This window comes from Vipera ursinii (assembly GCF_947247035.1).
Source record: "Vipera ursinii genome assembly, chromosome: 4".
In the NCBI taxonomy this organism is placed as follows: domain Eukaryota; kingdom Metazoa; phylum Chordata; class Lepidosauria; order Squamata; family Viperidae; genus Vipera; species Vipera ursinii.
The window spans coordinates 9,031,224-9,058,497 of record NC_139514.1 but is presented as its reverse complement, the minus strand read 5'-3'; the positions used below and the strand labels follow the sequence as shown (position 1 = coordinate 9,058,497).

At 42.6% G+C, this 27,274-nt stretch overlaps 1 protein-coding gene across 1 annotated transcript in view; it reads right to left on the bottom strand.

The window, feature by feature from the left end:
* TMEM135 (transmembrane protein 135) overlaps nt 1-19,963 on the bottom strand; it is a 167,181-nt gene extending 147,218 nt beyond the window's left edge. The window contains exons 1-3 of the mRNA XM_083362146.1: nt 19,701-19,963; nt 7,697-7,824; nt 6,487-6,579 (exon numbers count right to left, since the gene is read on the bottom strand). Of these exons, the coding sequence (XP_083218272.1) occupies nt 6,487-6,579; nt 7,697-7,824; nt 19,701-19,841 (362 nt within the window). The 5' untranslated portion in view covers nt 19,842-19,963. The remainder of the gene's footprint in view (nt 1-6,486; nt 6,580-7,696; nt 7,825-19,700) is intronic.
* Nucleotides 19,964-27,274: the final 7,311 nt, after the last annotated feature.

Sequence of the window (27,274 nt, the reverse complement as noted above, 5' to 3'; positions counted from 1 at the left end):
CTGCAGAACTTGTTGGCTCTAGGTAATCTTATACTTTTGAGGAAGTGATCTGTTCCTAATTGGCCTTGTAGCTACATGGAAGCATTTCTTCATCTGCCTAATAGTCTAGTCCAGGGGTAGGCAACCTCGGCTCTTTTATGACTCATGGACTTCAACTCCCAGAATTCCTGAGTCAGCTGAATCAGGAATTCTGGGAGTTGAAGTCCATGAGTCATAAAAAGAGCAAAGGTTGCCTACCTCTGCCCTAGGCCATTTTTAGTCTAGAATACTTTGGAAAAATAAGAGAAGGAGGTGAAATAATGTTCTTCCAACAAAGCATTAAAAGGATCCTAATGTTCTCAAAAAAAAAAAGAGTATGAAAATTTGCTGCCAAGCTCTATATTTTTGCTTAAGAACTTAGGTGTTTTTTTCACAAGGTTTTTTTTTTCTTCCTGTTTTAGACGTGCAAAATAGCGAAGTTCAAATTGTCCTTGGCACAAACACTGAAAACCATACAAATTCTACTTACGGGATGAAACAATAATGCTCAACAAAGTGACATCATCTTAAGTAGTTGACTTACAGAAGCCCTATTAATCTAATACTGTACCTCAAAAGCTGTCACACAATAATATTAAGTAAGAATTCAATCATTTGAAGCAGAAGAAAAAAAGAGAAGGAATATCTTTTTTCAGGAATTAATTTCAACAGGTAATAAGAGTTCACCTTGCAGAAACTGAAAGGTTGTTTTTTTTTTAAGAATGGATGATTTAACCCTTCAAAAACTAACTCTCAAAACTGATTGGTGCTTTTAATAAAATACATTTAGCGGATACCCACTGCTGAAATAAGGGAATTAAAATTGAAAGTTTTCCCCTTTGAACAGGAAATGTTATCTGAAAATCTCTGCAAAACCTGAACTAAAATTGAAGGAGAGGGGGGTGATGTCACTGTGTATGTGATGTGTCCTAAACTAGAACCCAATCTAGAAGAAATTCGCCTGCAAATGAACCTGTGTGCTGTTTTGATGCTTTGCTTGCAAGAGCTGTTGATACCGGAGGGAAAAAATGCAAGGCAACCTCAAATATAAATAGTACAAATCCAAGCTCTGTTCACTGCATTAAGCTGGCACCTGATGTTTATACACTTGGAATGTCAAGTATTCTCTTGGATAGGTGATCACCATTCAGCTGCTCAGGCCAAAGAAAGAAAAGGGATGATTAAGCTTAGAGTTTTAATATTTCTGATATGAGGGGAAGCACAGCAAGAACACAAGAAGTCAGATCATGCAGGTGTTCAAACCAAGACGTTATCAGCATTTATCGCAGGGTTGGCAACTATGCCAATGTTATGACCTCTGGACTTCAACTCCCAGAATTCCTGAGCCAGCAAGGTTGGCTCAGGAATTTCGGGAGTTAATGTCCACAGGTCATAAAGTTGCCATACTTGCCCACCCCGATTTAGCAGGTAGGAAATTCACTTTCTTTCCAACTGCAGTACAGGTAGTCCTTGACTTACAACAGTTCATTTAATGACCGTTCCAAGGTTACAACAGCACTGGAAAAAGTGACCTGTGACCCTTTCTCACACCTACAAATGTTGTAGCATCTCCATGGTCATGTGATCAAAATTAAAATGCTTGGCAACTGACTCATATTTATGACGGTTGCATTGTCCCGGAGCCATGCGGTCATCGTTTACGACCTTCTGTCTCGCTCAGCAACATAAATTTTGGGCTCAATTGTGGTTGTAAATCGAGGACTATCTTATATAAATGCCTGGACCATTGCAACCTAATTGAGGGGAAGCTTCTGAATCGGCTCCTTCTTCAGTCAGATGAAAGCTCGACCTGCCTCGGTTCATGGAAAATGCATCCAGTTCCAATCTGCGCTGTCCTATAGTATACAACAATGGAACTCTGTGTAGAGGAAATATATTATACTTAAAAGAGATCAAGGTGGATAAGAAAGACCCTTTAGTGCCTGCATTGTTAGGGAATGATTTAAAGTATTTAAATCATTTATTTTCAGTTACTGCCAAAATACAGGGAGTCCCTGTTCCGGGACCATTTGTTCAGAAGCCATTCAAAGTCAGGACACTTCTCAGCAAGGGGACTTATAGTTGTAGTAGTTGCAGTTTTGGCACCATCCCTGCAATCACTTGATTAAAACTCAGGTGCTTGGCGAGTGGCTCGCAATTACAATGTTCACAGAATCCCATGGTCACGTGATAGTAATAGCAGTAACAACAGCACTTAGGCTTATATGCTGCTTCATAGTGTAGACCGCTCTCTAAGCGGTTTACAGAGTCAAGAGTATCGCCCCCCACAATCTGGATCCTTATTTTACCAACCTGGAAAGGAATGAAGGCTAAGTCAACTTTGAGCCAGACAGGATCAAACTGCTTGGCAGTCAGCAGCATTAGCCTGCAGTACTGCATTCTAACTACTACGCCACCACAGCTCCTCACGATCCCCATTTGCAACCTTCACTGCCAGCTTCTGACAAGCAGTGCCAATGGGGAAGCCATTGGGAGGTTGTAAATGGTGATCATGTGACCGCAGGATGCTGTGACCAGGTGGGATTTGCCTAATGGCAGCAACTGGAACTGCAGCAACTGGCATTGTCGGTACAGTTTAGAGTAAGGGTAGGCAACCTTGGCTCTTTTATGACTCGTGGACTTCAACTCCCAGAATACCTGAGCCAGCATGGGGGAAACTTTGGCCCCCTCATGACTTGTGGACTTCAACTCCCAGAATTCCTGAGCCAGCATGGCTCAGCATGGAAACCTCTCCCTTTCTCCTCAGCATGGCTGGCTCAGGAATATGTATATGTATATGTATATGTATATGTATATGTATATGTATATGTATATGTATATGTATATGTACGTATACGTATAAGTTCAGATGTTGTGGCTGCTGCATCACTGGAGGCTTTCAAGCAGAGACTGGAGAGCAACTTGTCTGGAATGGTATAAGGCAGGGGTAGGCAACCTTGGCTCTTTTATGACTCGTGGACTTCAACTCCCAGAATACCTGAGCCAGCATGGGGAAAACTTTGGCCCCCTCATGACTTGTGGACTTCAACTCCCAGAATTCCTGAGCCACCATGGCTCAGCATGGAAACCTCTCCCTTTCTCCTCAGTATGGCTGGCTCAGGAATATGTATGTGTATGTGTATGTGTATGTGTATGTGTATGTGTATGTGTATAAGTTCAGATGTTGTGGCTGCTGCATCACTGGAGGCTTTCAAGCAGAGACTGGACAGCAACTTGTCTGGAATGGTATAAGGCAGGGGTAGGCAACCTTGGCTCTTTTATGACTCGTGGACTTCAACTCCCAGAATTCCTGAGCCAGCCATGCTAAGGAGAAAGGGAGAGGTTTCCATGCTGAGCCATGCTGGCTCAGGAATTCTGGGAGTTGAAGTCCACGAGTCATAAAAGAGCCAAGGTTGCCTACCCCTGGTATAAGGTCTCCTGTTTGAGCAGGGTTTGGACTCCTCCAAGGTCCCTTCCAACTTGGTTATTCTATTACTCCTCAGTGCTGAATGTACAGCAAGGATTTTAAGGGAGGGGCCAACTCAAGCAATCATAGCGTATTTTCCAGAACTCAGATCGTAGCTCAAAATCTTTCCTCAATTGTCATTTTGGGATACAACCTGTCTCTGATTTTTTTTTTCTTCTCCAAAACAGACCGGGAGCAGGGAGGGAAAGAACTGGGCATCAACGTTAAGTCCCTGCAGTTGCTTTTGGTGGGGGGAAAAATGGGCTTGGATTTACTTTGTGCTCAGGTGATGATGCGGTTGATTGCCTACAATTTACAGATGCCGCAAAAATTTGGTAGGCTCCCATGCTAGCAGACACGTATTTTGAGTGATAGATGATACACACCCCACAGAGCAAGAACAAATCACACCCATGGGGGGGGGAGATAGCCCACCCATTTTCCCCTCATTAATTCTTGGCGATCTCTATATGCCAAGCTTCTTGCCAGGGCCATTTCCTTTCAAGGAACCTCACAGGCCTTCGTGAATACTGCACCTGTTTCTCAGCTTAATCCCTTTTGCCCTCTCTTGTGACGCCTTCGGCTGTAAAGAGCAGCCAGAGATGAGAACAACATGAGCCTAGCGGGAGGGGAAAAGCACAGGGCTTCATTCCAAAGAAGGTCTTTAGGAGCCCTCAGGAGAAGCAGGTGATTGGAGAAGGGTGGGTGGTTAGCCCCAGTTATGTGGTGAGAACAAATGGAGCAACAGGATACAGAAATGAAGGGTGGTTTTCTGGACCGGTGAAATGTATAGCCGAGGGGCGCTGATGCATCACATCAAAAAAGCGAGAAGGTATGGTTGCATAGCCGTGGAAATGTGCTTGTTTAAAAGGCCATGGTTCTCAAAGAAGACCTTCCAGGAAATTATCTAAATCAGACAGATAAGAGTAAGAGGGAGTATCTTTTGATCATATATCCCTTCCCCACTCTAGGAATGTGACTATCTTCATAAATCCTCCCCTTCCGCTAACAGGTTTAAACCTTAATGGACCATCCCCAGTTCTGTAATCTCTCTTAACACTATTTCCAGCAATACCATCTCGATATATTTATTGTGCATAGTGTATCCTTATGCAACTGTAAAAGAATCTGAAACATTATGAAAGAACCATTAAAAATTGTATAAGCAGAAACTAATAAAGATGAGTACTGAGGCTCAAACTGAACAAAACAAGGCCAGTATATAAATTCCACAAAGCACATGAGGCAAGTTTATCTGGTTCAATATTGCATTTCTTATCAAATTCTTCTGAGCAGTCCACAAACAGGACATGATGGTAACTCCCTATTATTACATCCTAGTGTCTGACAGAAAAACATCTACTTCTGCTTCATTGACTATGCTAAAGCCTTTGATTGTGTGGATCACAACAAACTGTGGCAAGTTCTTAAAGAGATGGGAGTACCAGACCATCTTATTTGTCTCTTGAAAAACCTATATGTGGGCCAAGAAGCAACAGTGAGAACTGGACACGGAACCACTGATTGGTTCAAAATTGGGAAAGGAGTCCGGCAAGGCTGTATACTGTCGCCCTGCCTATTTAACTTATATGCAGAGCACATCATGAGAAAGGCGGGGCTAGATGAGACAAAAGTTGGAATTAAGACTGCTGGGAGAAATATCAACAACCTAAGATATGCAGATGATACCACTCTAATGGCAGAAAGTGAAGAGGAGGTAAAGAGCCTCTTGTTGCGGGTGAAGAAGGAGAGTGCAAAACTTGGGTTGAAACTTAACATTAAGGAAACCAAAATCATGGCATCTGGCCCTCTCAATTCCTGGCAAATAGATGGGGAAGAAATGGAGGTAGTGACAGATTTTATTTTCCTGGGCTCCAAGATCACTGCAGATGGGGACTGCAGCCAAGAAATTAAAAGACGCTTGCTCCTGGGGAGGAAAGCCATGGCAAATCTAGACAGCACACAAAAAAGCAGAGACATCACCCTGTCAACAAAAGTGTGTATAGTCAAGGCTATGGTCTTCCCAGTTGTAATGTATGGCTGTGAAAGTTGGACCATAAGAAAGGCAAAGCGCCAAAGAATTGAGGCCTTTGAACTATGGTGCTGGAGAAGACTCCTGCGAGTCCCTTGCACTGCAAGGCGATCAAAACGGTCAGTCCTAGAGATCAACCCTGACTGCTCTTTAGAAGGCCAGATCCTGAAGCTGAAACTCAAATACTTTGGCCACCTAATGAGAAGGAAGGACTCACTGGAGAAGAGCCTAATGCTGGGAAAGGTTGAGGGCAAGAGAAGAAGGGGACGGCAGAGAATGAGGTGGCTGGATGGAGTCACTGAAGCAGTAGGCGTGAGCTTAAATGGACTCCAGAAGATGGTAGAGGACAGGAAGGCCTGGAGGAGCGTTGTCCATGGGGTTGCGATGGGTCGGACACGACTTCGCAGTTAACAACAACAACAAAGTGTCTGACATTTGCAGTCATGCTGCCTCTGATCCTGTAGCAATGTCTTATTAATTATAGAATTGATATGAGTAAATTACCAAGTAAAATTGATTTGAGTAACTCCCACCTAGAACAAGAACAGAAGCCAATAATCCTCTTTACAAAGTTAGACAATTGATTCTACAATAAAATAAAACATTTTCATGGGGACCATAAAAATACTGCAACATATATACTGAGCGTGCCAAGTTAGAATAATTATGTTAAGTGCTGTTTTATCTGTTCATTGATTACTGTGGTTGAATCACACCCCAGCGAGAGATACAGTAGGTTATATAAACATAAAAGGAAACCAGGCCCTCAAAGAACACAGCGGCTGGACGCCACCAAAACTCACACCAGTCGGAGCACAGAACAACTACAAGCAGTGGTCCAAGATTGGAGGTCATGGAGAGAGACCTGGCCCACAGAAATCATCAAGAGTTGGACATGACTGAATGGATAACCTCATGACATAAATGACAATTCTGTTTGTTTGTTTGTAAAGGATGTAAAAACACATACCTGCTCTTCCTTTCAATAAGAATGGCTATATAGGATGCCGGTAAAGCAGCACCGAAGCCAGGAGACCAAAAATAGAATTTTCCCAGTATTCGCCTGAAACGATTAAATGTGGAATTAGTTGCATTCAACGTGGCTGGGAAAAGGTGGTCATATTTTCTTAAACAAATAAATAAGTGGGATTCGCAGGCTGAAAATAACTTTGGATCGAGGGTTCCCCCATTAGCAGAACTATACTCAGCAGATGCTCCTACTAAAAGCAAGAAGGGGAGGTGATTTTCAGATTCCCCCTTTGCCTGGCAGTCACTTGTGTCTCCCAAAACTATCTGCAGAGGATTAGGTTAGGATACTATGTGTGGGAGGTTGTAGTAGAAAGTACTAAGTATGCTTACTTCCTCCTCTTTGGTCCATCAGGAGTGTTCTTAACAACACTTCAAAGAACCTCATAGCATTCATAGTTCTAACACCTCCAGGAGGAACTTCAATTTTGCTGCCTTATATTATTTCAAAGGTTTATTTTTTTTAATTTTTTTTATTTTAATCCCATTTATATCCCGCCCTTCTCCGAAGACTTACGGCGGCTTACAATCTAAGCACAAATCAATGTGCTTAGCAACAGCCTTCATTCTATGTATATGCTTCCTTATTAGGGCTTTCGCCCCCCCCCCCAAGCGGCATTATTACAAAGTCAGCTTATTGCCCCCAACAATCTGGGTCCTCATTTTACCTACCTCGGAAGGATGGAAGGCTGAGTCAACCTTGAGCCTGGTGGGACTCGAACCTGCACTAATTGCAGGCAGCTGGTGTTACTTTAAGGAGGCATTAGCCCACTGCTCCACCAAGGCTCATTACTTTACTTTAACGCAAAGGACCATGTGCATTTTGCACAATGATAAATCCTGTTTGTTAACACAGGAGAAAACTTTAAAAGCTGACCAAGCATTTACATTAGCATTCAATGAATTTATTATTTATTAAAATTGATGTTTACCCCCCCCCTCCCTTTTCAGGATGACATTTCCCCAACAGCGAACAATGGATATACAGAACCGTAAATAAAAATGCAATAAATATTCTGTAAAAAATAAGAAAACTGTTCGAATCCTTCGCATAGGGCAGTCAGCAAGTAGTAAAGGCCCGGGTGTGATGGAAGATGAAACCAGGTTATTTCATCGTCCTCTTGATTTGGTCAAAAAATGTATAATCAAATCACCTGAAAATGCAGAAAAACAGAATGTAAAGACTTCCATTTGCTGTAAGGAAGGATGTTGATTGCAGAATTTCAGGAAGCAGCTTGTTCAAATAATAATCAAATTTTCTTTTCCGGAGAATTGCAGCAATCTGAAAGAGATCCGTGAACCAGTTCAAACTATTTATTTAAATGTTGTTTACCCTTTCAAATCCTATTTACAAATGAGAAAACCCCAGGTAAATAAAACTGTAAATGACATTGAGATAAAACCTGTCCCAGATTAATGTTCATTCTGTTAACTTGCCCCATTAGAGCACATTACACACTTGAGACATAGTCCCTCACACCTTTTTTTTTAATACTGCTTCAGCAAGAAAGCAAATCTAGTTTTCCAACAATTTTCCAAAATTGAGGTCAATGAATCAGAAACATGACTTGCTCAGCCAGTACTAGAAGTAATGCTATGGTTACTCGCGTCCCTCCATTTCTGCTATTCCCTTACTCTTTTATGACTAGACCCCATCTGTGGGGAAAATCAGGCTTCAAGAATCCTTAAAAGGGGAAGATTTATACGATCTGAAGAGAAACCAGAATCCTTCATTTGTCCAAACCAGAGTCTTCAGAAAGTGCACATTATGGGTACCAAAGCATTTCAAATTCCTATGCAAACTGAGGTGGGGGGGGATTGTACTTAGGACCCAGTTTGCATTAAAAATGGGCTGGTTCTGATCCCTTTTAACATATTTCAAGTGCAAAATAGCTTTGTTTAAACCTCAAAACTTCCAAAATGCGTGGAGCATTTTGGCAATCAAAACCTCTGAACACTCCAAGGGGCATTTTGAACATAGAACATGGTTCGAGTTCCAAGCTTTTAGACAGCCCTATTTTTCCCTTTACATTTTCATACAAAGGAAATCTGTTCCCTACGAATTTTAAAACACTGATTGGTCATTTCCCCATCCTAAAATATCCTGACGTGCATACTAATTTATTACCTTGGTTTCTGTGCAAATAACCTGTCTGTGTAGAGATAACGGAAAAGGGGCCTTTATTTTTCCTAACATTTCCACCTCTTGTACTTCCTCAAAAGTGTAACTTACGATATCACAGCAAGACAAGTATCATTATCCAGGCTTATTTTATAAGATGTAATGTAATTTATTAAACTCGCATGCTGCCCAACGTGCTTTACAAATTGTTAAAAACATTTAAAAACAAGAAAACAACACAAAACAAAAAACCATCCTATAAAGGTAGTTATGATGGCCATATTCACATCTGCAGTAGATATTGTTTTACACAGTGTGGCACCCTTGATACTAAACTTTTCTATACTACCTAAGGAAGATATCTCACCCTACAGAGGGAGGTAATAAGTTAAGACCTATTTGTTACAAGGATGCAAGGAAGTATTGTTGTTATTATTTGGTTGTTTCCAATGATTCTAGCAAAATGAATAGCAGCCCTCAGTAGTCTGAGTTTCCACTTATCTTTGAGGGGAAACCTCCGGAAAGAAACAATTTACAAAAGGCTGCCTTAACAAGTTGTGGGGAAATGCCAAAATGTTGTTTGAACACGTTTAAAAGTTGTTTCTAATATTCTTGGATAGCTTCACAAAGTTCTTTTTACAAGTGCTAATTTTAACCCAATCAGAGCATACAAATAACATGTCACCAACGGCATCTAAGACACCAAAACAGAAGATGTTGCAAGATCCCCAGGTTGCGGGTCTTACACAGGCCAGTAACTGACACATTAGTTTAATTATTTAAATTTAATAATTAGGTTTGATTTAATTCTAATCAACCTAATTTAATTTTTAAAAGTTAGCAAACTACCTGTTCAGAATTAAATACTTTATTTTATAAAGGTAAAGGGACATGGTGGCTCAGTGGGTTAGGACACTGAGCTTGTCCATCAGAAGGTCGGCAGTTTGGCAGGTCGAATCCTGAGTGCCGCGTAACAGAGTGAGCGCCTGTTACTCGTCCCAGCTTCTGCCAACCTAGCAGTTCAAAAGCACGTAAAAATGCAAGTAGAAAAATAGGGACCACTCCGGTGGGAAGGTAACAGCGTTCTGTGCGCCTTTGGCGTCTAGTCATACCGGCCACATGACCACAGAGACGTCCTTGGACAAGCGCTGGCTCTTCGGCTATGAAACGGAGATGAGCACCGGCCCCTAGAGTCGGAAACGACTAGCACGCATGTGCGGGGGAACCTTTACCTTTACCTATATGGCCACCCAACTTACTGTAAACGTTGCAACTCTGGGCAACAAAATGTAAACCTCAAAACAATATAAAACAAATTATTTTAATTAAAATCACAAGTATTAATAAGCAACCGGAGATCCATCATATGCACTATTGCATGTTTCCAGATAGGAATGGCCATCATCCAGGACCAAATGCCTAACAGCGTTTAGTCTTTAATATGCTTCTACAGAACTACAGGATGACGGTACAAGACTGAGACCAGAATTTCCTTTGCTAAACAAAGTGATTGTGAAGTGAGGCATGCAGTTAAGTGAATCAATGCAGTGAAGTGAATCTCTGCAGTTATTAAATGAATTAAACGATCATTAAGCAAATACAGTTTGCCCCATTGACTTCACTTGTCAGAAGCCAGCTGGAAAGGTTGCAAATGACAATCACATGACCCTGGAACTGTGGTAAAATGCAGCTTGGAGTCCCAAGAGGGAGGGGGCTGCTTCCAAGAGACCAAAGGCGGTCTCGCCCTAGAAGTTTACAAAGTATATCTATAGTTTAGGCTGATAGTTGTTTTAGTCTGGCGAGATTCTGCCTGTAGCCGAACAACAATAAGGAAACTACTCAGAAGTAACGCCACATAACCGAACAATGGAGTTGGAAGGGACTTTGGGGGTCATCTAGTCCAACCCCCTGCTCAGTGGGGAGACCCTATGCCATTTCAGACAAATGCTTGTCCAGTCTCTTCTTAAAAACTTCCAGTGTCGGAGCATTCACAACTTCTGGTGGCAAGGTAAAGAGAAGATTACTCAGCAAGGCTCATTAAATCTGTTCTGTAGAGAGAGATACGAGCACTGGGAGGGTTAGAGTACTTTTAACGTGCCTAGCACAATGGTTCCGTTTCTCATTAGTTTAATATAAACTTTCACCTGACATAGCTAAACTTTATATTTCTTGCACGTACAAAAGCACTTTTGTTTCCTATATGGTCTTTTAAAATGCTGACTGGTTACTTCCCCATCTTGGAATACCCTGACATGCATGCTAATTTATCACTTTAGTTTCTTTGTGCATGACCTGTCCATTCAAAGATAATGGAGAAGGGCATTTATTTTCCCTTTTAACCTAACTGTTTAACCTACTAGCTTTCTGAACTAATCACTTATGTAAACATAGGAGGACAGACTAGTTGCTTGTTGCAACTCAAGTTCAAGCAGTAGATACCTGGATTTTTTATAGATTTTGTAGCAAAACATTAAATGCATTTAATAAAACTTAGTATCTTCCTTCACATTACATAACCAGAAGAGGAAAAAAATATTCTTGGTAACTTTTTTTTTCATTCAATTTCCACCTGCCACAATTTGGACACTGGATGGGTTAGCCTGGTTCCGCTGAAGCATCCATTTAAAATTGATAGATTCTTTTACAATCATTATTTCCTGTAATTTAGAAAAGAAGAAGAAGAAGAAGAAGAAGAAGAAGAAGAAGAAGAAGAAGAAGAAGAAGAAGAAGAAGAAGAAGAAGAAGAAGAAGAAGAAGAAGAAGAAGAAGTTGTAGTAGTAGTTGGAAAGGACCTTGGAGGTCATCTAGTACAACTCCCTGCTCAGGCAGGAAACCCTATTACCATTTCAGACAAATGGCTGGCCAGTCTCTTCTTAAAAACCTCCAGTGTTGGAGCATTCACAGCTTCTGGAGGCAGGTTGTTCCACTGGTTAGTTGTTCTAACTGTCGGGAAATTTCTCCTTAGTTCTAGGCTGGTTCTCTCCTTGGTTAGTTTCCATCCATTGCTTCTTGTCCTGCCTTCAGGTGCTTTGGAGAATAGCTTGACTCCCTCTTCTTTGAGGCAGCCCCTGAGATATTGGAACACTGCTATCATGTCCCCCCTCACCCTTCTCTTCATTAAACTAGACATACCCAATTCCAGCAGCCGTTCCTTATATGTTTTAGCCTCCAGCCCCCTAATCACCTTTGTTGCTCTTCTCTGTACTCTTTCTAGAGTCTCAACATCTTTTTCACATTGTGGTTACCAAAACTGGATGCAGTATTCCAAGAGTGGCCTTACCAAGGCATTGTAAAGTGGTACTAATACTTCATGTGATCTTGATTCTATCCCTCTGTTAATGCAGCCTAGCACTGTGTTGGCTTTTTGGGCAGCTGCAGCACACTGCTGGCTCATATGTAAGTGATTGTCTACTAGGACTCCGAGATCCCTTCCATAGTTACTACTATTGAGCAAGGTACCACCTATACTATACCTGTGCATTTGGTTTTTCTTGCCTAAATGTAGAACCTTACTTTTTTCACCACTGAATTTCATTTTGTTAGATAGCGCCCAATGTCCAAGTCTGTCAAGATCCTTCTGTATCTTAAGCCTATCTTCTGGAGTGTTGGGCTATTCCTGCCAACTTGGTGTGGTCTGAAAATTTGGTGAGTTCCCCATCTATCCCCTCATCCAAATCATTGATGAAGATGCTAAAGAGCACTGGACCCAGAACAGAGCCCTGGGGCACCCCACTACACACTTCCCTCCATGTAGATGCATTTCCACTGAGGACCACATGCTGAATACGGCCCGGTCAGCTAGCTACAAATCCATCTGGTAGTGATGATGTCTAACCCACATTTTTCTATCTTATCTAGAGCCTTGGTGGAGCAGTGGGCTAATGCCTCCTTAAGTAAGACCAGCTGCCTGCAATTAGTGCAGGTTCGAGTCCCACCAGGCTCAAGGTTGACTCAGCCTTCCATCCTTCCGAGGTAGGTAAAATGAGGACCCAGATTGTTGGGGGCAATAAGCTGACTTTGTAATAATGCCGCTTGGGGGGGGGGCGAAAGCCCTAATAAGCAGGCATATACATAGAATGAAGGCTACTGCTAAGCTTGTAAGCTGCCCTGAGTCTTCGGAGAAGGGCGGGATATAAATGGAATTAAAATAAAAAATTTTAAATAAATCTAGTAGTAGGTTGTGGTCTACTTTATCAAACGCCTTACTGAAGCCCGTGTAAATTATATCCACAGCATTCCTCTGGTCCACTAATTTTGTCACTTGGTCAAAGAATGCAATAAGATTTGTCTGGCATGATCTGTTTTTGACAAACGACTAGCACGCATGTGCGGGGGAACCTTTATCTTTAAGTATAGCCAGCTACTGTACTTTAATGCTGTGAAAATATTTTACATAGCTAAATTTCAACATGGACACCTAGACATTCCAAAAGCTATTTACAAAAGACTTCGATCATCATTGATGTTATGTTTTTCAGTTAAGTGAGAGAACAGAACTTCTAAACTTTTTAATGGCCACGTTTGAGTAACAGGACTCCTTAAGAGGAGCCAATTCCACTGAAGAGATGTGGCTGATAGCTTTGAGTATAAGATCAGTTTCGATATAATATGTAATAATCCTCCTGCTGCAGATTCCTGACAGTTCCAAGATGTGTCTTAACTGAATCATAACATGTATGCACAACAGCCGTTCCTCCATGGTGTGATCATATAACAGATAAGAGAATAGCGCAAGCTTATTAGCACATTCAATGACAAAGTCAGTCCACCTACCTGGTAATCTCACTTGTTGCAAAAAGATTACTGAAGATACCTGTCTATAAGCTGGTTAACATTTTAGCTCACCCGTAATGTTGACTGGTCTTAGCATGCCCTATTTTCTTGGCCTTCCACAAAGAGATCAAAACTTTGACTTGGCAGCCTTAGGTGGGAGGCACAGAGGGCCATACAAGTGTAGGGCTGACTGACCCCATGAGGAAACACACACACACACACACACACACAGAGAGAGAGAGAGAGAGAGAGCCTGTATTAACTAATACTAAATAACTATCTTGAAATAGATACTATGAAAACTCAACGAACAGTGATTTATTCAATTAAAATTTAGACAATTGTAATAGAATTACCCCTTACACCCCACAACACATACTTTTCTCTCAAGAGACTGTGCAACAATATTTTTATCTCCTTTTATACATTGTTTATATATTGATTATATTGTATACTGCCCAGAGCCCGATGGATGGATGGAGACAGAGATAGATAGATAGATAGATAGATAGACAGACACTATGAAATTTAGACAATTGTAATAGAATTACCTCTTATACCCCACAACACATACTTTTCTCTCAAGAGACAGTGCAACAATATTTTTATCTCCTTCGGAGAACCATAGTTAGAAAAGAGGCTCCTATCACAAGTCTATGCTGGTTCCTTTATATTCTTCAAAAGTGCTGGTTCTCTACAAAATATAAGTCACAACCCATATAAACTCACCATATTTACTCAACCCGAGGAATCTTGTTCAAGATTACGTCTTTAAGATTAGGCTCATAGGCTCCACTTCCTCATAGGGCAGTGGGTCTGGTTTTAACTAAACATATTCCATAAATTCATCCACTGTGGCTTGCAAGCTACGCTCCACACCTTAGCAAAATGAGCAATCCGGATTTTCATAATGACTGAAAGAACCTTAGTAAGCTGTCCAACCTTAACTACTGTTTGGATTCCTATCTCATATAGTTTGCTGGGCTCTCACTTCTATTTTGCCCAAACAGAGCTACTACAGTTTACAAACTACATGCCTTAATATGGGTGTGAATCCAAGTGTGGTGAAACCTACTTCTAGATATCTATCTACATAACCACTGCCCAAATTATGGGTTATAAATTGTTGCCTTCCGATTCTTTTAGGTTACAGTTCTTCTAAGGCCCAACAAGAGCTAACAATAGAGCTAACTATTGCAATTATTGCAATGCACTCTACATTTGTCTGTCCTTGAAGACTATCTGGAAACTTCCAACAGGTCCAGAATGCAGCAGTTCACACAATAACGGGGGTCCCTAGATTTGCCCAGGTAACACTTTTGTTGCAAAAGCTACACTGGCTTCCCATTTCTTTCTGGTTGCAATTCAAGTTGTATATCCCAGGTTTCTGCCGGACTAACTTTTAAGATCAGATACAATGGACACACTTCTACTCCCTTCCCCAGGGAGTTGAGATCCATGAGTCATAAAAGAGCCGAGGTTGCCTACCCCTGCCCTAAATATTGCCGTCTATTGGGAGCTAGGAAGCTTCACTTTTGCCGTGGCAGCCCCTGCCCTATGGAACTCTCTGCCCCCTGATGTTTGGCAGGCCTTTACCCTGAGGAAAGATTAGACAAAGGGACGCACTGGCTCAGTGGGTTAGGATGCTGAGCTTGTCCATCAGAAGGTCGGCAGTTTGGCGGGTCGAATCCCGAGTGCCGTGTAGCAGAGTGAGCGCCTGTTACACTTCCCAGCTTCTGCCAACCTAGCAGTTCGAAAGCATGTAAAAAGGCAAGTAGAAAAATAGGGACCACTACGGTGGGAAGGTAATAGCGTTCCGTGCGCCTTTGGCGTCTAGTCATGCCGGCCACATGACCACGGAGTCGTCCTCGGACAAGCGCTGGCTCTTCGGCTTTGAAACGGAGATGAGCACCGGCCCCTAGAGTTGGAAACGACTAGCACGCATGTGCGGGGGAACCTTTATCTTTACCTTTAACCATTAGAAGTTCGACTTGGCACCAGGTTTTTGCTCTTTTGAATGTGTTTAGTTTTATAGTTTTAATATGGTTCTCTGTTGTTTTTTGATTGAGAGCCCCCCCACCCCAAGAGTTGGTTATAAGACGGTGGCTATATCAATGTTTGAAATAAATAATTTATATGACTTAACAACACTTCGGTTTGGATGTTAAGGATCTTAAGGATTCAATTGAAATTTTTCTATGTAAAGTATTTGTTTTAAACTGGTCTTTTGATCTACGCCTACAGCTATCACCAAGACACTATCAGCAATGTTCAATCAAAAACATTGTAATAGGCAAAAAAAAAACTGAGCACCACACTGTACGCATAAACCTGGCTGGGTTCACATTTTGTGCTAGTTTGATGACAAGTTTGCATAACTTCCTAAGCTGTACTTTTTAGCTGATAACCCATTATCCCACATCCCACTCAGTCAAAAATATCAATCATTATTACTTGGTATGATGTTTTATTTGGAGCACTGAGTCCTTTAAAGTTCTATAGTGGGAAGTATTTTTTTAAAAAAATAGGTGGTTCTATAAACTACATCCAAAGTTTACTTTTAGCATTTCCAAGGCCAAAGGGATCAAGAATAGTAAATGCTTTTGCTTACTATTCTGAAGCGGGTCCTAGTTTACAATAAATCACTCAGGAATTAATAATCTTGAGCACCTACACAACAACAGTAGTTATTTCTCAGCTTACCTTCTTCACTATTATATTCTGTCCTCGCTATAATAACAAATCTTGCTTGTGTGAACTAAAGCCAAATACAATAGAGCAGACATGTCAAACACAAGGCCCGGGGGCCGGATCTGGCCCGCAAAGTGATTTCATGTGGCCCGCGAAGTCATCCTGGAAACAGTGAGGGAACGGCCCCCACTGCCTTGGCCCTGGCCCAGAGACCCTCCTTCTGCCAGAGACCCTCAGATCTGTCCCACTCCTGCCCGGGCTCCCATAGGCACCCTTGATGCGAACGATGTAGAGCTGGCCATGCCCACCCAGTAGGGCATACACAATCTAGCCACGTCCACCCTGGCCGTACCCACCCGGCCCCTTGAGGGCAACCGCAATGCTGATGTGGCCCTCAATGAAATTGAGTTTGACACCCCTGCAATAGAGTCAAGGTCCTTGCACACAACCAATGTTGAAACTGATGATAACTTTAAACTTTGAACATCCCCTGAGCTAGGCAAAGATAAACTGAGCGATTAGAGACAGGAATGGAAAGGTCACCGGGAATTGTACAGTCATCCTAGGAAGGTCTAGAGGAGACAGCAAAGAATAAACCTGGGGACAGAACTGATAGACATTTATCTTTGGGTCTTGTTTATTATTTATTTGATTTTTATCCCATCTTTTATCATTTTTATAAATAAGCCCAGATGGTGAACTTAATACTTAATACTCCTTCCCTCCTCCTATTTTCCCTACAACAACCCTGTCAGGGGAGCAGTACCGAGAGAGACAGCGACTGACCCAAAATCAACCACCAGCTTTCATGACTAAGGGAAGACTAGAACCCAGTCCCCTAGTTTCTAGGCCAGTGATGGGCGAACCTTTTAGAGACCGAGTGCCCAAACTGCAACCCAAAACCCAGTTATGTATCGTTGGGTGCCGGGTGGGCGTGGCCCATTGGGTGGGCGTGGCCCATTGGGTGGGCGTGGCCCATTGCGTGGGCGTGGCCCATTGCGTGGGCGTGGCTGTGGTGGTAACGGCAGACTGGGTGGGACTAAAAAGTTCAATCAATCAATTCCAACTTTGCCAGATCCCTTTTTTTCCCCAGAAGTTGAAATTGATTGATTGAACCTTTTTTTTCCCCACAGGGCAGCTGAGGCCTAAAGCGAAAAGGTTTTATAAAACCAGGCTGAAGGCCAAGGACTGAGGCAACGGCGCACGTGCCCACAGAGAGGGCTGTCTGCCACCTGTGGCGTGCGTGCCACAGGTTCGCCACCACGATTCTAGGCCACCAACTTAACCACTAACTAAAACTGGCTCTCTTTCAATAGTATGTTCTTCTTCCAATAACCAGTGATTTTGTTTGTCTAATAGATAGCCGTCCGTCTCAGAGAAACAGCTACTTACTCCTCTCAATTCAAACACTTGTATATACACTTCATATTGCTCAATATCTTTTGCACAAGTAACAAGTATCTGCTGTCATATTCTTATAGAAGCTAAATAGCTATGGGCTTAATAAAAGATCATATCTCCCTAGAAACCCTAAATCATTTTGACATTCTTGCAGGAAAAGTGAAACAAAAGCATAATAGGCAGGACTTTTTTTTTTCCCCCTTTCCGTTCAATCTTGTCCAATTCTCAGATACTGCCTGGGCAAGTTCAGCAGTTTTCTTGGCAAGGTTTTTCAGAAGTAGTTTTAACATTGTCTCCTTCCTAGGGTTTAGAGAAAGTGACTGGGCCAAGGTCACCCGGCTGGCTTTGTGTCCAAGGCAAGATTAGAACTCACGTCCTCCCAGTTTCTAGCCTCAGGCTTTAACTACTATGGCAAACTGGCTCTTAAACAGACATGTCAAATTCACGATGTCACGCAACGTATTTGGACAGGCAATGGGGTGGGCACAGCATCCATGTGACGCATCTGGCCCGCGGCGCTGGCAGTTTGACACCCCTGCTCCAAAAGGACTCTGCAGCACTTCAGATCCCAAGGGGAAAATGTGCTTAACAAGACAGAGAGATATAAATGCAGTACTATCTGCAACTCCTTAAAGCAGGCATGTCAAACTGCCGGCCCAAAGGACCGGATTGCATCATGCCGGAACCGTGCCCACCCCATTGCCGGCAATGGGGAAAAAGTTCCGATATGTTGCGCGACATTAGGTGATGTTGCCAGTTTGTCATGCCTGCCTTAAAGCAACTGTGTCTTTTTCCAGGATTATGCTGCTTGTCATGTGATCCTGGCAAAAGACGCATTTCCTTTAAATCAGATAGAGACGGGTGTTACTTTCACAACCCTGCAAACTCAGAAGCACCTTTTTGCCTTGGAATCTGTAGACTCATAGACAGCTTAAGTATAAGAAGTGGGTTTTAAAAAAAAAAACTGTGCCTTTAGGGAAAAGAGCAAGAGTGCACGTCACCCAGCTCCCAAGTCCCATAAGATGACAAGACTTAAAACAGGGAAGATGGGGCAGACCCTCCCTGTGAGAACTGTGGGGCAAGCAGATAATTCTCCGGAGAAGGCAATCCTTCAAGTCACCTGATCCTATGCATATATACAGCAATGTACATACAAGACTGAGAACCTCCATAGACACACGGCAATATACAGTATACACAGTTGGTAAAGATGTCATTATATCAGAGCTATTATAGAAGGTAGAATAACAGAGTTGGCTATAATGTATTCCATCTATTTTTTTTTAAATTCCATTTATATCCCGCCCTTCTCCGAAGACTCAGGGCGGCTTACAAGCTTAGCAGTATTACATATGTGACAATGGGCACTTTTCTTTTTTCTTTTTAGAAAATAGCAGCCAGCAGGACTAACACAACAGAACTTAAGCCTCTCACTTGAGAGAGACCTGGAGGCCACATTAAGGAGCCTTGGTGGAGCAGTGGGCTAATGCCTCCTTAAGTAACACCAGCTGCCTGCAATTAGTGCAGGTTTGAGTCCCACCAGGCTCAAGGTTGACTCAGCCTTCCATCCTTCCAAGGTAGGTAAAATGAGGACCCAGATTGTTGGGGGCAATAAGCTGACTTTGTAATAATGCTGCTTGGGTGTGTGTGTGAAAGCCCTAACAAGCAGGCATATACATAGAATGAAGGCTACTGCTAAGCTTGTAAGCCGCCCTGAGTCTTCGGAGAAGGGCGGGATATAAATGGAATTAAAATAAAAAAAAATAAAAAAATCAGATGGCAGGCAAGGCTTCAATCAATCAGAACAGAGCTGGAAGGGACCTTAGAGGTCTTCTAGTCCAACCCCCTGCCTCAAGCAGGAGACCCTGTACCATTTCAGACCAGTGACTGTCCAGCCTTCTCCTTTAAAAAAAAAACCTCCAGTGATGAAACTTGCATCAATCTTGATTTATTTTCGGGAGGAAGGGGAGGGGGGTGTCTTTTGACAGTCACACCAACCCACCTTCCAGTCCAGCTGTGGCTGCCACAAAGGTGCCCTCACACCTGTACCCCACCCAAGCCCTCTCTTTCCCCCTCCCGCTCCACGTCCATCCTCCTCTCCTTCCCCTCCCCAACCTAAGGTTAGGAGCGGGGGGGGTGGAGCTTGCAGGAAGGCAGGGGGGGGCTCTCACCAGGTAAAGGGTCCCATAGATGCGGAGCGACTCTCCAAACGCCCCTTGGGTGATGTGCACTAAGGCTCGCCGGCAGTGGGGGTGCCAGGTGTGCCCGATCTCGTAGCAGTTGTGGGGGATGGACTTGCTCAGCGCCGCCATCTTGGCCCAGCGGCTGGAGCCGGAGGAGAGGAGAAGGGGAGGGGGGGAAAGGGGGCGCGCGCGAGCCCGAGGCAGAAGCACACGAGACGAAGACGACTGGCGCGCGCGAGGGAGGGAGGGAGGGAGGGAGCGATCGCGCACGCGCGCTAAGCCAGGACGACTGCGGGCCGGCCCGGGGTTACTCTCGATCAAACCACCCTTCTTTTTTTTTTTTTTTTCCCTCCGCCCCTTCGCTTTTGCCGGCTCGCGTGAGCCCGCTCAGCCAATCCGGAGCCGGCTCTCGCCCGGCCGGAGGAAGGGGGGGCGAAAAAAGGGGGTGGGGGGAGGAGGAGGAGGAGGGGAAAAAAAAAAAAAGGAGCTGGCGCGAGCGCTCCCGACGTCGGTCCCGTCGCTCCGCCCCCGCCCGCGCGCGCTCGGAGGTTTGTCTTGCACGTGGATGCGGTTTTGCAAAAAACCGCTGCGGTGGTCGGCAGGGTGTGGGTTGCGCTGTAAGGGACCCAGGTTGTTGGGGGCAATAAGCTGACTTTGTAATAATAATAATAATAATAATAATAATAATAATAATAATAATAATAATAATAATAATAATAATAATTGTATTTATATAAATAAATAAATATAAATAAATAAATAAAATAATAATGCTGCTTGGGGGGGGGGGCAAAAGCCCTAATAAGCAGGCATATACATAGAATGAAGGCTATTGCTAAGCACATTGATTTGTGCTTTAGATTGTAAGCCGCCCTGAGTCTTCGGAGAAGGGTGGGATATAAATGGGATTTTTTTTTAAAAAAGGGGGGGAATTCGGGGGCTGCAGCGGCAGCAAATTCGGAGGACGTGCTGCAAAAAAAAAAGGCATTGGGGGGGGGAAGCTTGACCTTGCACCAGTTCTGTTAGAGATAAATGTGGGACTGAGGGGGGGGGAGATGGGCTGGGAGGAAATGATAAGATGCCTGTAAGGAGTCGTAGGTGGCTCAGTGGGTTAGGATGCTGAGCTTGTCGATCAGGAGGTTGGCAGTTTGGCGGGTCGAATCCCAAGTGCCGCGTAACGGAGTTGAGTGCCTGTTACTCGTCCCAGCTTCTGCCAACCTAGCAGTTTGAAAGCACGTAAAAATGCAAGTAGGAAAATAGGGACCACTCCGGTGGGAAGGTAACAGCATTCCGTGCGCCTTTGGCGTCTAGTCATGCCGGCCACGTGACCACGGAGACGTCCTCGGACAAGCGCTGGCTCTTTGGCTTTGAAACGGAGATGAGCACCGGCCCCTAGAGTCGGAAATGACTAGCACGCATGTGCGGGGGAACCTTTACCTTTAAAAAACCGTAACAAGAATAAGAATGCAATAAGCACGGGCGGTAAATTTGGAGTCCTTGGTGCTCTCTGAACCTGGTTGCTTTCGTTACCCCAACTGGATATACCACCTTCACTAGCAGCACTGATGATGTTACCTAGTTGGTTAATGAAATGTCTGCAAGAAACAACCAAGCTCAGAGCATCAAAGATCCACTGCCGTCCTCTTTCTCCTCTGCAAACCCCACTTCCTTTTTGCCATTGATGTTGCCTAGTTGGGTAATGAAACGTCTGCAAGAAAGCAGCCAGGCTCAGAGAGCACCAAGGACCCTGAGCTACAAATATTCTCCTTTATTGGTACAACCGAGGTAGCAAGTTTGTTGCCCGCCCCCGCCTGTCAGGAAATCAGCAATTTCCCTTCATGCTGTTGAAAGTGGGGCAGCTTTATTTGGAGTAATAGACCTCAAAGGGAAAGTTTCCTGATTTCTTAGCTGCATGGGGGGGGGGAGTGGTGGATTCAGCCAGTTTGCACCAGTTCAACAGAACCGGTAGCTAATTTTTTGTTGCCCAGGTCCAGAATGGACTGGGTTGGCTTTTTACAACCTTCCTTGCCAAAGTTGTTAAATGAATCGCTGCGGTTAGGTTTTAAGTTGTCTCATATTTGTCTATGTTTTCTTCGTTCTGAATTGGCAGCTCTGATCCTTGGACTGTAATTATTTGTAAATGACAAGGGAGGCATTGCAAAAACTGTCACAAGGGGTGCATAGTACACGCAAGTGACATACGTTCCCTAAACACACCCACAGATCCTTAACGTTGGAGGAACTTGGAAAAATTGAGCATAGTTTTGAGGGATTTATTTTGCTCCTTCTTTATTACCTAATCCCAACAATTAATTCTTCCTGCAACTTGTCTCATTAATTAAGATTGAACCAGTGATTAAGGCAGCAGAATAGAAACCAGGAGACTGGGAATGCTGGCCCCACCTTTGGCATGAAACCTGACTTTGGATCAGTTGCTTCTTCTCAGCACAGGGTTCTTTTTGGGGTGTGGGGGGAAATGGGACAGAGGAAAAGAGTATTGTATGGGTTTGTTTGTTTTTTAATCCCATTTATATCCCGCCCTTCTCCAAAGACTCAGGGTGGCTTACAATCTAAAGCACAAATCAACGTGCTTAGCAATAGCCTTCATTCTATGCATATGCCTGCTTATTAGGGCTTTCACACACACACCAAGCGGCATTATTACAAAGTCAGCTTAATTGCCCCCAACAATCTGGGTCCTCATTTTACCTACCTCGGAAGGATGGAAGGCTGAGTCAACCTTGAGCCTGGTGGGACTCGAACCTGCACTAATTGCAGGCAGCTGGTGTTACTTAAGGAGGCATTAGCCCACTGCTCCACCAAGGCTCTATTTAGATTACCTTGCTAGGCCCCAAACATGGGACAAATCTTTATTTCCTGTTTCGGCCTAACCAAAGGCCATCCACATATAAAAGTAAAAGAAATAAATAAAAATAAAATAAATAATATAAAATAATAATATAAAATATAAAAATAAATAAAATAAAATAAAATAATGGAATTAAATGAAATAAAAATAAAGGTGAAATAGATATAGCTATAGATATATACACACACTCATTCACACTCACACGCACCCACCCCCACACCACTATAGCTTTTCCTTCAGTTGTCCATGCACTGGTAGCTTCTTGTTTAGGCTATTACAATGTTCCTATATATACAATGGTCTACTTAATGTCTTGCATTTTGAAGAAGAAAGCACATGAAAGCATAGCCTTACATTTAAATGTTAAAAAAGTATTTAGAAGTGCCCCAGCACAACAAAGCAGAATTCCCAGCTACTGCAATTGTGTCCTTGATAATTAAATGCACCTTCTCGAACATTCTCTTACGTCCTGTATGGAAAGATTGTGACTCCAATGCAGTAGGAGGCAATTGTTATTCAGAACATAAGTAATTCATGTGAACCACATTTTAGTTAATAGAATAACAGAGTTGGAAGGGACCATGGAGGTCTTCTAGACCAACCTCCTGCTCAAGCAGGAGACCCCGTACCATTCCAGAGAAGTGGCTATCCAGACTCTTCTTAAAAGCCTCCAGTGTTGGAACACCCACAACCTGTGAAGGTAAGGCATTCCACTGGTTAGTTGTTCTCAATGTTAGACAGTTTCTCTTTAATTCTAGTTTGCTTCTCTCCTTGATTAGTTTCCATCCATTGTTTCTTGTCCTGCCTTCAGGTGCTTTGGAGAATAGCTTGACTCCCTCTTCTTTGGGGCAGACTGATATCATGTCACCCACTAGTCCTTCTTTTTGTCAAACTAGACATACCCTGTTTCTGCAACCATTCTTCATATGTTTTAGCCTCCAGCCCCCTAATCATCTTTGTTGCTCTTCTCTGCACTTTTTCCAGAGTCTTTTTTGTAATATGGTGACCAAAACTGGATGCAGTTTTGTTTGTTTGCTTATCAAATTTTAAAACTGCCCATCTCCTTCACAGAGGGACTCTGGGCGTCATACAAATAAAATATTCAATACATAAGAAATAGTATATAAAATTTAAAAAGAGGCAAACCATGTGAAAAATTAATTTAACGGTGGAGGGATGACTTTTATTAACACTTAAATTATACTACTTTTCTTTTCTTTTTTTTCCTTTGGCCTGGCCAATGGCTATGTGGGACCTTTGGCCCAAAACCAAATGGTCAGCCTTGCTGGAAAGCAACATCTCCCAATGGGGCAACCATGTGTATCAGTCATAATTGCCTCTATAATTCCAGCTGTGGAACACATAGGCACAAAATCTGGGAGGAAATACCCTGACACATCTGGACAGTAGGGATTAAAGAAAGATGGCTAGTATTTTAACCAGGGGAAGACAACTGGGTGCATTGCAGATATGGTACACCTTGGTTTCTGCAATCTTTTACCATTAGCTATGCAAATAAGAATTATTGAAGTCTCAAACATCTGAAGGGCTCCTGGTTGCTTGCCCTGCCTTATATAGATAGTCCTCAACTTACAATCTTGGATGCAAACTAACCAAGGAGAGAAGCAACCTAGAACTAAGGAGAAATTTCCTGACAGTTAGAACAATTAACCAGTGGAACAACCTGCTTCCAGAAGTGGTGAATGCTCCAACACTGGAAGTTTTTAAGAAGAGAGTGGAGAGCCGTTTGTCTGAAAAGGAGTAGGGTTTCCTGCCTGAGCAGAGGGTTGGACTAGATGACCTCCAAGGTCCCTTCCAACTATTCTATTCTATTCTATTCTATTCTATTCTATTCTATTCTATTCTATTCTATTCTATTCTATTCTATTCTATTCTTTCATTTGGTGACAGTTCAAAGTTACAATAGCACTAAAATAAGTGACATGGTAGCTTTTCACACTTTACAAATCCGTAATTTTAATAAGCCTGTCTGAGTTTAGGTAGTCCTTGATTTACAACAGTTCATTTAATGCCTGTTCAAAGTTATAACAGCACTGGAAAAAGTGACTTATGAGCATTTTTCACACTTATGACCACGGCAGCATCCCCTCGGTCACATAATCAAAATTTTGACGCTTGGCAACCGGCCTGCATTTATGACGGTTGCAGTGTCCCCCAGGATCATGTGATCCCCTTTTGTGACCTTTTGACAAGCAAAGTCCATGGGGAAGGCAGATTCACTTGATAACTCTGTTACTAACTTAGCTGCAGTGATTCACTTAACAACTGTGGCAAGAAAGGTTATAAAATGGGCCAAAGCTCACTTGTCAACAGTTTCACTCAGCAACGGAAATTCTGGGCTCGATTGTGGTCATAAGTCGAGGACTACCTGCATAGTATGAAGAGAAAACAATATGTGTGCTGTTTGGCTGTTGTATTCCACTCTTGGGAGTGGTTCGCCATTGACTTGAGGGAGGGGGGGGGGAAATCAGCCTCTGCTCTGAATTTCCTCCAAATGACAGCGTTAAACCCCAAAGACCTTTCACATGGTTGGAAGGGAATTTTTTTTTACCGCAAGTAGCTCTGTGTTATTTGCTCCTTTCTCTCCCTTTTAAAAGTAAAATATGATCTCAAAATACCCCTGTGTCTATGATATTTCAAGGTAAGGGAATTAAACTGGAACCCTTCCCATTTTCCAGATGTCATTTTTCCAAAATAAATAAGGGGAGAATTGTTATTCACAGCAGTATCCTGCAGTTTTGCAGAAAACTGGATTTTCTCCAATGATAAATGTGTATCCTTTTCAGCAAAGGTATTGTGAGAAGCCTCCCTCTCTTTCTCTAAATCATATATATTTTCCCCCCCCCCATTTTTGAGAACTGATAATAAAATACTTTTCGCCTACCTGCCAACGATTAAATGGAAGAGCCACTGCCTTTCATTATTGATCTGTTTATTTCCCCATCTATATAACTAAAGATCTCCAGTCCTTTCGCTGCGGCCTCAAAACACTCCTTTTCCACCTGGCTGACCTGGACTGACAGAGATTTTAATTATGTTTTTAATTTTTTAACTCTAATTTTTAATTTATTTTAATTTTAATTTATTGTACAGAGGCCTTTAATTTTAATTTCATCTTAACTTCTGTATTTATTGTATGTTATTGTTGTTAGCCAGCCTGAGTCCTTCGGGAGATAGGGCGGCATATAAGTCCCAATAATAAATAAATAAATAAATAAATAAATAAATAAATAAATAAATAAATAAATAAATACCGATGGGAATGCATCAGAGCCAGAGAGGCTATCCGGAGAGATTCACAAAAATGTGAAACTTTTTTCAAATGTTTAGCGGCCATCTTGTGGAAGTCCTTGCTGACCCCGGGGCCACTGCCACCACCGTAAGTACATGCCAGTTGCCAATCATCTGACTTTTGATCACGTGACCACAGGAATGCTGCAGTGTGAAAAATGGTCCTAAGTCACTTTTTCCAGTGCCGCTGTAACTTTGAACAGTTACTAAATGAGCTGCTGTAAGACGAGGACTACCTGTACTACCAGACAGCTTTATTAAAATTTATGGATTTGAAATTAGTATAGATCTTTCCACCTGGGTACGACGGAATCCGTTTATTTTGTATCATTTAACGGTTCAACGGTTGCATTTTGTTCTCATTTTTGTTTCTGGCTACTCTTAACGGGCGTCTTTACACTGCTTATATATCTCAGTATAAACAAATATCAAAGCCATAGGACTCCTCACCAGGACAATTTTCCCAACCTCCATTGCTGTACAGATAATTTTATTGTAACGAGTAATGCTAGCATTTTCCCACTTGCATAGTGAAGTGGTACAGTCTAAACAAGGGGTGTCCAGCCTTGGCAACTTTAAGACTTTAAGCGTGGTTGGCTGGGGAATTCTGGACGTTGAAGTCTACGCATCTTAAAGTTGCCAAGGTTGAGAAGTAGTGGCTTAAACCCAACACTTTTACCACTACATTGAGAATTAGGTCTCAGCTTGGGATAATGAGTAACACACTTTATGCCTTTTAAACTCCGTCTACAAATCACAACCCTTCCATATTTGCGCGTACAATTTTCCCAGGCTCCTTTTAAAAAAAATACCCCAGAGATGTATCCATGGGGCCAAAATAACTAAAAAAAAATTGACTTTCTGGCATGGTGGACCTAAATTACTACTTCCCATATTATTTTGGCTGCAAAGTTATCTCCCCGAAGAGTTAAACATTCCTGTGAGAAATATGAAAAACAAACACTGAAATTCACGTACACCACCAGCGTTATTCACGATTCTCCTGGGCAGGCTTGCAAAATGTTTGAATCGTCTTCTGACATAAATAAAACACTTTTTATTTTCCAAAATAAGAGGTTGTTCAGGATTCCGATGTGTGTCAACAGAACCGTTTCAGATGAAACAGAATTTAAGAGGAAGGATGAGTTGGGTTCCAAAAGTCTGGGCACACCACACTGAATATCTGAAAGTACCATTAGCTCCCAAATGAACTAAATAAGAAAATGCTAAACCAAGGATTAGGACTGCATGGGGAATGGACATGTTGTATGAAATCCATTTTAAAAAAAACTTCCTCACACATAATGGAAATAGGAAGAGACTTCTATGGGCAACTTGGCGTAATGGTTAAGGTGCTGTCCTAGAAACCAGGAGATGGTGA